Below are 14,467 nucleotides of genomic sequence, written 5' to 3'. Positions count from 1 at the left end.
TTGTTTTTCCCATCATCCCTGGCAATGGGGAAGCAGGAGTTACAATTTCCATGTTTTGGGGGACAACAAGACTCAAACACCTCCTTGCTGCTGCAGCAGGGCTGGGGAGAGAGAGCAGGGAGGTCTGGCTGGCAGCGGTGAGGGGGAAATGCTGGGAAGAGCTGTCCCAAGGGGCTGTTCACACTGGGGGAGGCTGGAGGGAGGCAGCAGGAAGGGGTGGAACACCTGCAAATCCCTGGACAGGTACCCCTGGGATCCCTGTCCTGCCTGGAGAGGCACGAGGACATCCAGCCTCCGCTGGCTATGGGGAGAGGTCTCACCACTCCACAGAAAGAGGTGCCTGCAAACCTCCGTGCTTATTTTGGCTGCATTTGGCTTATTTTAGCCGAAGGTGTGATACAATGGGTGCCTGCCACAACACAGCTGTCTCCAGATAACACTGGACATGCCACTGCTCCTGCAGGGAGCAGGGACTTCAGCATCCACTGCTTTTTAACTTCAGAACTATCCCGTTTTCTAGAGCTGCACCCCGTTTCTGGAATTCCTCGTGACACCTGGTCCCACTGGCAGGACTCCAGATGAAACCTCTTTGCCCCGCGGGCTCTGACCGTGCCCTGGGACAGAGGTCCTGCTTTGCCAGGTGGGGGAGACACCAAGATCCTTTCTAATACTGATCCAGTGTGGATAGTGGTATTTAGGCAGCCCCTGCAGTTAGAGCAATAAACAAGCCTAGGAGAGGAGAAGATGGCTGCACCCAGGTGTCACAGAAAAAGCTGCTACGTCCATCTCTTTCCGCTCATCTTCCATGGTCAGGGGAGGGGATTGTCCCCCTCTGCTCTGGTGAGACTGTACCTGAGGTACTGCATCCAGCTCTGGGGTCTCCAGCACAGGAAGGACATGGATCTGTTGGAGCGAGTCCAGAGGAGGTCACGGAGATGCTCCAAGGGCCTGAAGGGCTCCAAGAGAGCTGGAGAGGGACTTGGGAAAAGGGCCCGGAGTGACAGGACAAGGGGGAATGGTTTCACACTGACAGAGGGCAGGGATCGATGGGATTTCGGGGAGAAATTCTTCCCTCTGAGGCCCTGGCAGAGGTTGCCCAGAGAATCTGTGGCCGTCCCATGCCTGGAAGTGTCCAAGGCCAGGCTGGACAGAGCTTGGAACAGCCTGGGAGTGAGATGAGTTTTAAGAGCCCTTCCAGCCCAACCCATTCCGTGATTCTATGGTCCCATGGCTTTCGGGAAGGCAGGCAGCTACATGTCACATCCCAAACAGCCTACAAACACCCAGGCACTGCTGAAGCCCCTCATGAGCCAAAGCTTCCCTGTCCTGGGGCATTTTTTCAGGGGAGTAAATCAAGGCAGGAGCACACGCTGGGCATTCTAAAATCTGCCTGCTTTGCAAAAGGCAGCCACTAAACACAGACACCTAAAATGTGTTTTAAAAGCCCCAAAACCACATTCTAGACTGGATTCTGCACTGAACACTGTTTAAAATGACCAGTCACTGAGAGAACACCCTGAGAGTAAGGATGAAGTGATTGGCCCCTGAACCAACAACTTTTCTCAGGAAATCTGCTGGGAGTGGGGCAGAGTGCAGCCAGCAAATGTATTTTAATCCTGACAATCAGAGGATTACAGGAACAAGGAAAACACTAAGCTGTTGGCACCATTTGCAAAGAAAAACTGGGGTAAAGGCTGCATTGATCTACCCTAAATACACAGGTTATTTAGTTATATTCTGCTTATGGAGCAAAAGCAAGGAGTACATAATTAGGACTATTTCTTATATCAACCATCACAGCAGGCTGTTCAGAGTACACACATACTGGTGTCACATGGGAAGACAAAGCCTGGATTCCTCTAATTCCAGTGAAACCCCTTCTCCTAGAAAATCCAGCCTACAGCTCCCAAATGTTCCCATGTGGAGCAGGCATTTGTGGTGTCAGCCTTGCCACCTTCTCAACCATGGAAAAAGTAATTCCATTCTTTAGTACCCAGTGCACCCACTGGGAAGGGGAATGCTGAGCTGCATCAACCCCTTCCCATGGCTGGGATGGCTGGAGAAGGCTTTCCACTCACTGCCACATCCTCAGCCCCACTGCAGACCCCTGACTCGCAGCAGGAGGGACCCTCCGCGATGGGACTCGATGGGTATTTTGTCCCCCTGGAAACACATTTAGAAAGGCCCTGCTTTTTCCAAGAGCCGTGAGCACCTCAGAAGCTGAGCAGCTGGCATCGCAGTGCTTCTCTGCTTTCCACAAAGAAATCCTTTAAACAGGCTGATTTTCTACTTCCCTTGGTAATTTCAGGCGCACACATTCCTGCTGATGATCCCTACACGTCCCCCCTGATCCCCCACAGGCACGGGAGCCCAGGGGATCCCAGTGCCAGCCAACCCCAGCCAGAGCAGCTGAGAGCAGCTCCTGTCTGCACCAAGGAGCGCGAGGTGAAGTGGGGGCTGTCCCCAGGTCCCCACCATGGGTGACAGCCACCCGCAGCAGTGGGACAGCCACCAAAACCAGGGTGACCGTGTCGGTCAGGGGGCCCTCAGCACGGTGAGATCCAGCAGCACACACCTTCCCCATCCCTCTGGGAGACACGGGATGGGGGGGTTTGCTCAATTTCCAAGTCACCCAAAAGAGCACCCCCTCAGAAAGGCATGTCCCTGCCCAGGCTTCAAGCACAAAACCCCCGGAGCTCTGGCTTCTTCCCACCCCACCAAGGCACTCAGCAGCTAAATATGCCCTTGGCTTACCAGCATTTTAAGGACAAGGGGAAAATAGAGGGGAAAGTATTATTTTTTCTTTTTTTTTTTCCTTGTTTTGATCATTTTGAGGCACAAAATGCATAGAGTATGGTTTCTCTCAGAACAAAGGGATAGCACTGAACAATGCAAACAATTTAGCATCAGGCCAAGTCCTCAGAAGTAATAAAGTTTAGTGCTAACAGGTCAAAAGGCTACTCGAGGTATTACAGATACTACACACGGCCAGTTACTTTGAAAATATGCTATTAATATTATTGGCTAATATTAATATTATGTGAATTAACAGTAGCATGCAGGTGACAGAAAAGGGTATAAGAAAAATTAGGGTAAAACTCACATCCGGGTGTGGAATAGCGTATTGTCCCTGAATTGTATAGGCCTGTAAAGGAAAAACAAAGATGTCACCAGTGCTGGCTGGACATGGGGAGAGGACTCCATCCCTCTGCCAGAACCCCCCTGTGCCACACTAAATTCCCTGGGGCAGCAAATCCTTGGGGCAGGAGGGAGATGTTCCACCTCCCATCCAACCTAGAGCATGCTGAGCTACCTGACTTCAAGGGCTCGGGCTCAGTTTGGCTTTTTCAGAAGGAAAGAAAGAGCTCTTTATAGGTGCCAGCATTGCATGGAGAGGGAATATCAGGCTGTGGCTGGTCTTTCCTGTACAAAAAACAAGGATCAGTGGCAGAAGGGTTGGAAGTGGGTGATCTTTAGTGTCCCTTCCAACCCAAACCCTCCTGCGATCCTCTGACAGCCAGAACTGCCCATGTGTCAGGTGCACAGTGACATCACCGCCGCCCTTCACACCCAAGCGTGATCCCAAAAAGCCAGCCAGCGCTGTGAGCTGAGGTGCACAACTCCCAGTGGATGCTTTACGTCCACCCAGTATATTCCAGTGCTCTTCTGGGGCATTGGAAAGGCATCGAGGCAAGGGCTGCCTGCACTGCGATGCCTTTCACCAGCTGTATTTGATAAATCCATGCAATATCTGCCAGGCAAATGGGTCTGGGTGTTTTTCCCATCCTTTGTAGCAATCCTTTCTCTTTTTGCTTGTAAATGACCCCAAAATAAGCACCAATGTGGGTGAAGAGCCAGACACTAGAGAGCCCAATATTTAGGACTTAACCAGCTAGCAAAATGTATCTCACTGGTTGACACAGTATTCAGATGATTCTGAAAGAAATGGCAAAAGAGATGGAGAACACTTTGAAAAGGGAGAGTAAAGAATGCCAAGAAAAACGAAAGGAAAAAACCTTGGAACGTCCTGCAAATTTGCCACGTCGTTTGCAGAGCAAAGCGCTTCGTGTGAACGAAACCCCCGAAATCACAGAGGAGGAAAAGGGAAAATGGCTGTCCCAGTGCCCACCAGCATCCCAGCACAACGGGGACACGACAGAGGCTGAAGAGCTGCCCGTCCTGGTGGTTTAATTTGGCCATTGCTTTTTGATTAGAAAAACTGAATCGAAAAAGGTAATTAAGGGCAGGAAGGTGTCTTGGACGGATGCAATTCAACTCTGACCTTGCCCATGGAGGGCTGGTCCCTTTGGCAGCTGCCACTGGCCGCTACATCCCTCAGCCTGCTGAGCTCCTGGAGGCTCACCCCACCCCAAACACCTGTCACCACTGTCACCAGCTGTCCCCTGCCCACCCGCCCCGTGCCACCCCTCGGGCAGAACCAAAGGGCTCCCAGCCTTGGGAAGAGCTCTCCCTTCAGAGACAGTTGCTTCTTCCCGTGACATTACTTCTGTCCAAGACACCAACCATTTGCCAGCAGGAGCATTTCTGCCTCCATCTCACTCTCCCTTTTGAAAAGATCAGTTCACCAGGCAGCTGGACTCAAAGCTCTTTTCCAGAACGGCTGCTCAGATGGAGTGATGGAGTGACACACTCCTGATCCTGGCAATGACTAATTCAGCCTGAAATAGCCTGTGCTCTGGGCTTTGCTCCTGTTCTTAGTTTGTCCTTCTATTTATTACGGTTGGAGAGAAATGAAATAACTCTGGGTGGCATAAGCTGTGGTTCTGTGGTGCTGGCCCTACCTAGCTGCTGGAGCTCTTGGGAAGGTACACCCCCCGTTGGATGTGATGGACATGGTGGCATCTACAGGCAGGTGAGGCCAGGAGATGAGGTGGAGAAAGCAACGGTGCAAGTTCCCTCTTTAGAAGCAGCCATGTGTTCAGTTGCTCTTGTTCCTGCTGGTTTTCGTTTGCAGAGTAACCTCCAGCTCATCCGTGTGATGGTTATCCCACAAAGGAAAAGCCACCCCAAGGCTCGCTGCTGGAAATAGCACGTGGTGTCTGCAAGGCTGCAGTGTCACTGGGGTGACAACGCCGGCTCTGCCGCAGGGGCAAGCAGCACCCCAAACCAGCCGAGCACCAGGGATGGGGACACGGCTCTTCCTGGGGGGATTCCCTGAGCAGAGGCTCAGCACAGCCCGGGAGTAGCTGCGACAAACCCTTCCTACCTCGGATCAATTACAGCTACACAAAGGTACTTTTAATTGGGCTGGAGATGCCAGAGAGCAGTGACAGCCTCTTGTCCAACAGTGCTTTTCTAATCCTCTCCTTCTCACCCACTGACAAATACTGAACTCGGGTCTAATTCCAGCCTCTCCTTTGTGCAACACTCTGACACGGAGCTGACACCCTGTCTGGCCCTTCCCTTCCCCTTCTCCTCATCCTCCAGCATCCATCACAGGAGCTAAGCCAAGAGCTTTCAGCCCAGCTGCCGTGGCACACAACGGATGGGATGACACCATGCAAGTCAGAAGGCAAGAAACCTGAGTGCACTAACGGGCAGCGGCTGGTGCTGCAGTAAAAGGCTGAGGTTGGCAGTGGAGGCTGCAAGCGGGTCGGCTCTTACCTGACCACCTGCAAAAATGACAGGGGTGGAGGCGGGCTTTGGGCGGTAGGGAATGGTGGCACCTTTTGGTGGGGACTAGGAAAAGGGATAAGGAGAGGGAGAGAGAACATTAGAACAGCTTTCCTGAAACGGCGGCAAAAAGAGCGTTAGAGAGCACCTAACGGAGCACGGCCCCCGGGGCCGCCACCAGCAACACCCGCACCAGGCAACACCGCGTTTCTGGACAGGAGCACACGGGGGGAAGAGGTGTTCCACGGGCAACAGGGACAACCTGGGGCACGGGAGATCCCCTGCCACGGCACGGGCCCCTCAACGGCTTCCTGGAGCTTCGCTGCCTCCCTCAGCTTCGCTCTGCTCTGTGCAAACCGCATCACCTGGTCTAGGCTCCGGGAACCCTCCTCAGAGCGCCCCGAGGAGAGCCTCGAGCAGCAAGGTGGGGGGTACAGCCCATCTGAGCGACCTGGCACCATGCTCAAGCTCTTTGGCTGCCCTCATCTTCCTCACTGCCGAAACAGGGCCACCTTCAGGCCTTGGTGCGGTCCATTGCCGTCCGAGCTGGGACGTGGGTGCTGCGAGGCACCTGTGGTGAGGTGAGAGGTGTCCCTGCACATGGCAGGGCGTTGGAACTAGATGGCCTTTAAGGTCCCTTCTAACCCACACCATTCCGTGGTTCTGTGGCCTCACTCCTCTCTGTCAAGTCCCTGGGAAGGTCTGAGCAGAGCTGCAGCGAGTCAGCCGCTGGTGAGATGCACAGGAGCTGCTCACCCAGATTCTCCCTCCTGGTTTTCTCCTGAACACAACTTGCAGCCCACAGGAAACCACATGGAGGTTTTTAGGGATCATGAGAGATTTCAGCTCTCCTCCTGCTTCTACCCAGAATTAAACAACTCAGTGATGGCTATATAAGGACAGGCAACAGAAATGACACTATCTCATGGAAAATTCTTCTTTTCTTTCCTGTATGTTCTTTAGATGTCTACTTGTAGGCCAGCAGCATTATCTAAATCCTCCTGCTAAGCACCTGTCTGTGGGAAAGCTGATCAAAGCACATCTCCAACATCCCAAATGTACTTGTTCTTTTTATTGCATTACAAATCTTGGAGGGGACGAGCCAGGATTATCTGTTTTAAGACTGAAAGGTGATACGGAACATCTCTGTGAGCCGTTAAAGTCAGGGAACACTCCAAATTTCAGACTGCAAGATGACTCGTGGGTTGGTCTCTTTCCCACTGCTGAGCTGTGCACAGGAGCAGCACATCTTGCTTTCTGAGAAAGACTTCTTAACACACCTGTCAAGCATCCCCTCAGGCTCATCTCTGCTGCAGTCCATGACCTGGGGTCATCGGGTGCCTAAAATTCCTCTGGCAGCAGCGCAGCTGCCTGAGCATCACAACCAGCAGGGATGGCTAATGTGGCTCCCGGCTATCCCTCCTGAGATGTGCTGCTGCCAAGCTGAACACGCTTTCAATTTGGCTTTGCTTCACCTTCACCAAGCCTTGCCATACCCATCTGAAGCCTTTCCAGTGGGAAACGTGCTCCTCCCTGCCATGAAAGGGCCGTGCAGCCAGGAAGAGGAGCCTGACATCGGTCCCTGCTTTGTCTGTCTCTGGGATGCACCAGCAGTGGAACGTGTCACCATCCTGTGTCCCAGGGGCTTTCCTCCTGAAGCTTCTCCCATCTGAGGTGGCAGGTGTGGATGTGAGGCATGTGGCTGAGGTCATCTCCAGCCATTGGTACAGCAGCATCTCTCCATGGCAGAGATCTTCAAGCTCTGCTTGTCAGCATTTGTCCCAGAAAATGGCACCTTGGACACGTATCCATGTGCCCTACAGTCCCTGCCCTCCACCAGCCTTCCTCACTACCATTCCCACTGTGCCTCACTGGAACACAGCTCTGTGCTCCCAGTTCCAGCTCCTCCAGTGCAGGGGATGCTCTAGCCTCCCCCTCCTCCTGGCTGGTGATCCTCGTGGGGCACTGTGACCCCTCTGCAGAGGAGACCAGGTGCTTGGAGCAGCGGCTGCAGCCCCCATCTCCTTCCCACGGCACCCTGGGTGCTGCTGGGACACCAGGCCAGGCTGTCCCAGCCTGCTGGCACCCCTCTGTCCTGAAGCCACCCCCTGCTCTGACACAAACCACCTCCTTTGGGGCACCCGACCAGACAGGCTTCCAGTGTGGGACTCTAGGAAAAATGGACAATGGCGGGGAAAAGACACGGGGTGCGTTTCCAACGGAGGTACCAGGAAATGAGAGTGGTCCGACAACGCGTGGTGAAGGGGACGAGAGAGACGCTCCACAGCTCCCAGCGCTCTCGTGGGGCCAGCTGGGATTTTTTTCCATATGTACTTTACCCCCTTTGTTACAGACTGTACCTCCAGCATCACCACACAGATCTGTTTGACACACTGGATAATTGCGTCGGGTGTCCCCGAGATTGTCACCGCCCGCTCCGTGGAGTTGGGCAGCATGTCCCCCGCCACTTGGACCTGAGCACCTGTGGACTGGAGACAGAAAGAGAGAGGAAGGAGAAATCCCACAGCTGAACGCCTTCACCTGGAGCCCGGCACGTGGCATTCCAAGGGATGCTGCTCCCGCGTCAGCCACACCATCCCGGGAAGCAAAGTGGTGCACGGTGCAGCACAGGGGTCCCCTTCTCCAAGGCAGCTCCCCCTTGGGCGTGGATCAGCTCCAAGGAGCTGCGCTGAAGTGTGGTGGTGAAATGAAAGCTGCCTTACCTCTCGGATCTCCTTGATCTTGGAGCCCCCCTTGCCGATCAGGGAGCCGCACTGACTCGCGGGCACCACCAGCCGCAGTGTCACCGGAGGTTTGCTCGTAGCGGTGCTGTTGCTCATGGAGTTGGTTATGTCCTTGGGAAGGGAAAGGGCAGCACATCAGCCCTGGGTGCCCACCCAGAGCCACCCCCAGTCCCCAGGTGCCACATCCACACATGCTGTGGCCAGGTGACTGAAGTGGTCCCTTCGGAACACTTCCAGGCATGCTGACCACCACTGCCCTGGGCAGCCTGTTCCAAGGCCTGACCAAGCTTTCAGTGAAGAAATTTTCCCTAATATCCAACCTAAACCTGAGGTCATTTCCTCTGGTCCTGTCACTTGTTACCTGGGAGAAGAGACTGACCCCTAACTGGCTACACCCTCCTTCCAAGTAGTTGCAGAGAGTGAGAAGGTGCCCCCCGAGGCTCCTTTTCTCCAGGCTGAGCCCCCCAGCTCTCTCAGCCGCTCCCCGTCAGACTTGTGCCCCAGACCTGCCCTATTTAGAGATGTCTGGAAGGTTCTGTGCTGAGGCCATGTCCCAGTTAAGGAAATCCAACCAGGCACTGCTGGCTCCAGCCGTGGGCTGGCTCACATTTCTCACCTCCTCAAATTTGTAGGCGATCATGGCAAAAGCCTTGAAGATGGCATCGGTGGGGCCAGTGATGGTCACAATCCGCTCAGGGCAGTTCCCCTCTGAGATGTTGATCCTTGCCCCACTCTGGAAAGAGAAGAGGAGTCCTGGAATAGCCACAGCCAAGCAACCAGGTCGGGTCCTCTCTCAGCCTGATACCTGTGCCAGCCTCACAGCATTCCATCTAACCTTCCAAACTCCCACCCCTCCTCTGGAGTGACTCCAGCCCTGCCTTATCCCAACCCTCAGAAAGGGTTTCCGATGTTGTACTTCAAAGGAAACCCATGGGATCGTGGCAAGACCAGCTCATGGGGTCATTGCCTGTGAAGAGTTTTCCTCTGACTGCCCTGACAACTCCCTGGGAGCTGCAGGCACAAAGACCCTGGACAAACTGAAAGCATCTTACAGGTGACTTAATTTCAATGTTTCATTAAGAGCAAATACTTGACTCTGGAAAACGTGACAGGAGTTTGAGTGTGAAGGGAGAAAACTGGTCCATGGAGCTCTGGGGACAGCTGGCTTGCTTGTCCTGACCCTGGGAATTACTGCACATATCACACAGGGCAATGTGCAACTCTGGCCACTCTGCACTCCCTCCCTCCTGCAAATCACCCACAGAGCAGGCTGCTCACCTCCTCACGCATCTTCTTCACCGTCTCTCCTTTCTGAAACAGGAGGGAGAACCAAGCCATTACTGAAAATTCAAGACTTCCACCTTTAAAACAACCCTACCGAACATGTATCTCCCTAATACATGGCAATGTGTAGCCAGAAACATGGGAGCTGTGATGCCTGGCCCTGCATCGCAGTTGAAGAGCTGAGCATGTAAATCATCAAATATTTACATATGAATTCACAACTGTGAATCTTCCCAGAGCTGGACAGGCTGATGAAAAAATAAGGCACAAGCCTACAGAGAAAATGTGTTCATGCTGCAAATCTTCTCCACCATAAACCTTTCTTTTAAAATCACCCACAAAACCCCTAATCCTGTATAGCCAGGACTTTCCAAACCACTGTGGAAACACCAGAGCCCCTCAGGAAGCTTTTCTGTACAAGGCAAATAAATGGAGCCCTCTGGCCTCAGAGACGGGGGCTACAGAATTACTTAAAACATCATTTAAATGGATCTGTGTGACATTTTTACTATCTTTTAATGAAGCTATTTGATTAAAACACCAGAGCAACATGACTGTACACTCCCAGCCATCACCCAGAGAAGCAGCTGGGAACAGTTTGGTGCTTGGTGGGGTTTTTAGGAGAATGGTCTTTGACCCCTCTGTGGGTCTCTCCTAATTTCTGGCTCACAAATGCAGCAACTAGCTCAGTGTCAACACTCAGGCACCCCAAACTTTTCAGGACATCACAGGGAAGAGGTGACTAAGGCATCTACCACACCACAGGTGCAGGCAACAGCATCGAAGGTACATTAAAAGGCATCCTTACCTTCCCAATGATGCTTCCAACTTCCTACACAGAGAAAAAGCCAGAAACAGAGAAGCTGACATTAGAAAACGTGATGAGAATCCAGCCCAACCCCATAATGAAGTAAAGACCTGATGGACACAGTCCCCAGCAGAAGGACAGGGCTGAGGGGCAGGAACGAGAGGGAGCAGGAGCACCGTGCCACCCTCCCCACGGGCCATTCCTGGGGCTGGGACGCTGTGTGTGGGGCTGGACAGGTCAGAGAGGGGTCTGTGAGGCCAGCCCCTCGGTGGGAGCCCCTTACCTTGCCGTGCATCAGCAGCCGGATGGTGAGGGTGACGTTCAGGCCGCCTTCGGAGACCTTGGACTCCATTTCCTACCGGGGGACGGGAGACGTGCGTTAGCTGGGAGAGCAGCCCCGGCACAGGCAGCACCACGGCCGGATCACCTGGGGACACAGCGGGGAACGGTGGCTCTCAGAACAGGCTCCTCGCGGTGGGACAGACCCTACAGAGCAGCAGGGCACGGCCAAAAAGCAGCTCTGGAGCAGGGCATCGCATGAGCAGCCGGGCCAAGGGCCAGCAGCTGCAGTGGGGCTTTAAAAGACCCACAGCACCTATCTAGCAAACCAAAGTTCACCATTTCCAGCATAAATGGGCACGCAGAAAACCACAAGGCACTTTTTCAGTGACCAGGAATTATCTGTCTGACCCCAGGAGCACTGAACAGGAAGAACTGGCATCCTGGTTGCCACACATCCTGACCTGAGAGCTCCCCAGCTGGGCAGAGTGAGGACCACGCCACTTCCAGCCATTCATGTCACACATATCTAACAAAACCACGTTGTTTTCTCTTCCCATTCTCTCTCTTTCCTCCTCTGCCCTCTAGAGGGGCCACCGATGTTTTGAAGGCAAGAGGGGGGAAAGAAATAAAAACCACAGAATGGCAACAAATCCTTCATTTTTCATTCCTGATGCCTCCTTAGGAAGGTCTCTGCACGAGGACGGGGCATATGAAATGTCCCTGCAGCCCAGTGCTTGGGGAGAGCAGCCCCGTCCCAGAGGGAGGTGCCAGCATCCCTCTACGTGCAGCGCTGAGGGACACGCGGCGATCCTCCCGCATGTTATTTAATCCCTCAGCCTGTATCAGACAGGAGATTTTTCATCCTGCTCACAAGCATCTGGCACTTCCCTCTGCTCAGACAGGGACTTACGTGAGCAAAAAAAGCGGGAGATAAACAAGTTCTCAAGTGCTGCTTTAACGCAAGTCGGGATAAATAAACAGCAGCAATGCACAGACCGTGGCTGGGAGATGGGCTTGATGCAAAACCTCTTCCCAGAGGTTATTATGAAACCCAAAATGGATAAACCCACGTGGTTTGCAGGGAGATAGAATTCCCTGAAGCTAAAGGACACAGGCTCACTGGGAATGAGGTTGCTTATGACCTACGTGCAAACGCGGGGCTCGAGGCTGCTGGATATCACGCGTGGCAAAAAACGATGGAGTCCTCACAAGAAGGATAAGAAATGGAATGCGTTGAACGCCAGAACAGGTTCACTGGCACAGGCTGCCCAGAGAGGTTGTGGACTCCCCATCCCTGGCAGTGTCCAAGGCCAGGTTGGACGGGGCTTGGAACAATCTGGGACAGTGGAAGGTGTCCCTGCCCAGGGCAGGGGGTGGAATGGGATGGGCTTTGTGGTCCCTTCCAGCCAAACCATGCTGTTGTTCTCTGGTTCTATGTCAAGCCAAAAGGTGCTTTTAAGGGTGGGGAGGAGGAGAATATTTCTGAGGAAGAAGGCGATGGCATTGGAGACCAAAGTAACGGGAATGAGCTGAGAGACCGTAACAGAACAGGCAAGATCAGGAATTTTCAAGACTGAGCCCACTGTGAAGGTGAACAGTGAAGGAAAAGAGTAACTGGCTGTGCTGGTTAAGCCCAGGCTGACTCCTGTGCATGGAAGGCAATGCCAAAAAGGTTCAACAAGCTGATGTGTGGAGGTCAGCATTTCCAGTGCTCACGATATGCCAGGAGACAAACTGCTGCACCGGAGACATTACAGGATCACGGAATGGTTTGGGTGGGAAGGGAACCTAAGATATCTCATTCCCACCCCTGCCATGGGCAGGGACACCTCCCACTGTCCCAGGCTGCTCCAAGCCTCAATGTCCAACCTAGCCTGGGACACTTCCAGGGATCCAGGGGCAGCCACAGCTGCTCTGGGCACCCTGTGCCAGGGCCTTCCCACCCTCACAGGGGAGAATTTCTTCCTAAAATCTCACCTAATCCTCCCCTCTTTCAATCTAAAGCCATTCCCCCATGTCCTGTGGCAGGAGCCATCCCCAGCTCCACGTCCCTCGCAGGAGGAACCCTGCATCAGGCCGTTATGTAAATGCTTCCAATTGATTGAAAAAGTGGGTCATGTGTTAGCCAAATGCTCCTGGCTTTAAGATTTATCAGCATTATTAAATTAAACACGCTTCATGCTCCAGTGAGCGGGAAAGCTACATTGGCCTTTTCTTAATCATACTAGTGAAAGGTAAGTGTTTTATGGGGGGCTCAAGAGCTCAGTGGAAGGGATGGCAACAATAGAGCCGAAGCATTTACTCTGGGCACAGGCCTCCCCCCACAGCCCTCATTCTTCATGGACAAAGGGCTGGGAAAAATTATCCCCCAAAACGCCATGTTGAGCATTTCAGAGCATTCCCTGCCTGGAGAGAAGGACCCATCTCGGACCCTTCCTCTCCACCATCGTGTTCTGCCTTGTTCACCGCAGCTTTGAAATGGCCCCTTTGTCCACCCACTCGAAAGCCCTGAGGACACCATTACATCCAGCCCAACAGACAGCGTAGATCCAGAGCCCAGCTCCAGCCCAGTGCGAAGCAGGTGCAGCCCTGGAGAGGTCAAAACACAGAATTAGGGGACAGAAGTGTCAAGCTTGGCCCCAAAAGGGAAGCTGCACAGCGAGCCAAGCCAGGCTCTGCCAAGCATCACACCTGGGCAACCACAGGTGGAGGACTGGAGCACCCTCCTTTCACACATGGGGAGCAGCCAAAAGTTTTTGCACCACAGTGAGGGGAGATCTGCCCCAAAACTGGACAACGCTTCCACAATAATTAGGCCTTATAACTGCAAGAGTGCCTGGGGGAGACATCACCAGTTCTCAGTGCAATCTGGGAAATTTCCTTGATCTATCAGGAATCCCGTGTCTGAAAAAGCAGCTCAGGCACCAGTGACCAAGGAATAGGAAGGCAAATGAAAACCCAGAACTGGAGGAAGACAAACGTACACACTCCAATTTTTCTCCTTTCCCATTTTTTAGAGGTTGGAGCAACTGCATCAGCTGGCGCTCTTGTGTTTATGCTTGCTGATACCTCACAAATACTGACACATCCCTAAAATTCGAGCCATTCCCTTCCAATTAGGGGAAACCTGAACACTATGTATTAAATTAATTTAATAACACGACTGTCTCCCACACAGGAGATGGCACATGAAACAGAACAGGAGGAGGGAACTGGAGCTCTGGGCTGGATGTTGGTCTCCAGCCTAGCTTCCGTGCAGGAGCTGGAAAAGCGGATGCTGGGATCCATGGAATCATGCCTCTGATACCCTATCAGGGATGCTATCCCTGATGGCAGGGGGCTCAGCTGAGCTCGAGCAGAGCCCAAATCCCTGCAGGGGTTGGGGGACATGGCTGGCTCTGTGCTTGGTGAAGCCAGCCCTTGTCCTCCTCCTCTTCCTCCTGCCGTGCACTCCTGGGGCTCACTGGGTGCACGAGCTCCATGTGAGCAAAGCCTTTGCTTCCTAGAGTTATTTTTTGGGGGGTGTTGCAATGTTTTGTTCAAGCTGTCCAAAAACAAGCAGAGGGGACAACTCTGTGCAAAAAAGATGCCCCAGCAGCACAACTCACCCCCTCCCTGAAAGGTTTGGGTGGGAAGTTCACAGGCACCACCGAGCAAACGCAAAGGAGAAAGTCTTCATCTCCCCCTTCACCCATCACAGGGCCTCCAGAAAACC

At 53.2% G+C, this 14,467-nt stretch overlaps 1 protein-coding gene across 26 annotated transcripts in view; it reads right to left on the bottom strand.

Moving 5' to 3' along the window:
* The window catches only part of PCBP3 (poly(rC) binding protein 3), a 55,037-nt gene that overhangs the window by 16,636 nt on the left and 23,934 nt on the right, over positions 1-14,467 (bottom strand). For 13 of the 26 annotated variants that reach the window (XM_039555411.1, XM_039555409.1, XM_039555401.1 and 10 more), the window contains 8 exons: positions 10,754-10,825; positions 10,471-10,494; positions 9,657-9,689; positions 8,995-9,111; positions 8,358-8,489; positions 7,995-8,123; positions 5,557-5,700; positions 3,104-3,145 (listed from right to left, as the gene is read on the bottom strand). In XM_039555411.1, the coding sequence (XP_039411345.1) occupies positions 3,104-3,145; positions 5,557-5,700; positions 7,995-8,123; positions 8,358-8,489; positions 8,995-9,111; positions 9,657-9,689; positions 10,471-10,494; positions 10,754-10,822 (690 nt within the window). In that variant the 5' untranslated portion in view covers positions 10,823-10,825. Of the gene's footprint in view, positions 1-3,103; positions 3,146-5,556; positions 5,701-7,994; positions 8,124-8,357; positions 8,490-8,994; positions 9,112-9,656; positions 9,690-10,470; positions 10,495-10,753; positions 10,898-14,467 lie in introns of all 26 variants that reach the window. The other 13 variants (XM_039555404.1, XM_039555405.1, XM_039555402.1 and 10 more) reach the window with 3 other exon arrangements.

Source organism: Corvus cornix, chromosome 7, assembly GCF_000738735.6.
Source record: "Corvus cornix cornix isolate S_Up_H32 chromosome 7, ASM73873v5, whole genome shotgun sequence".
In the NCBI taxonomy this organism is placed as follows: Eukaryota; Metazoa; Chordata; class Aves; order Passeriformes; family Corvidae; genus Corvus; species Corvus cornix.
The sequence above is the reverse complement of the archived record's forward strand: the minus strand, read 5'-3'. Positions and strand labels throughout refer to the sequence as shown.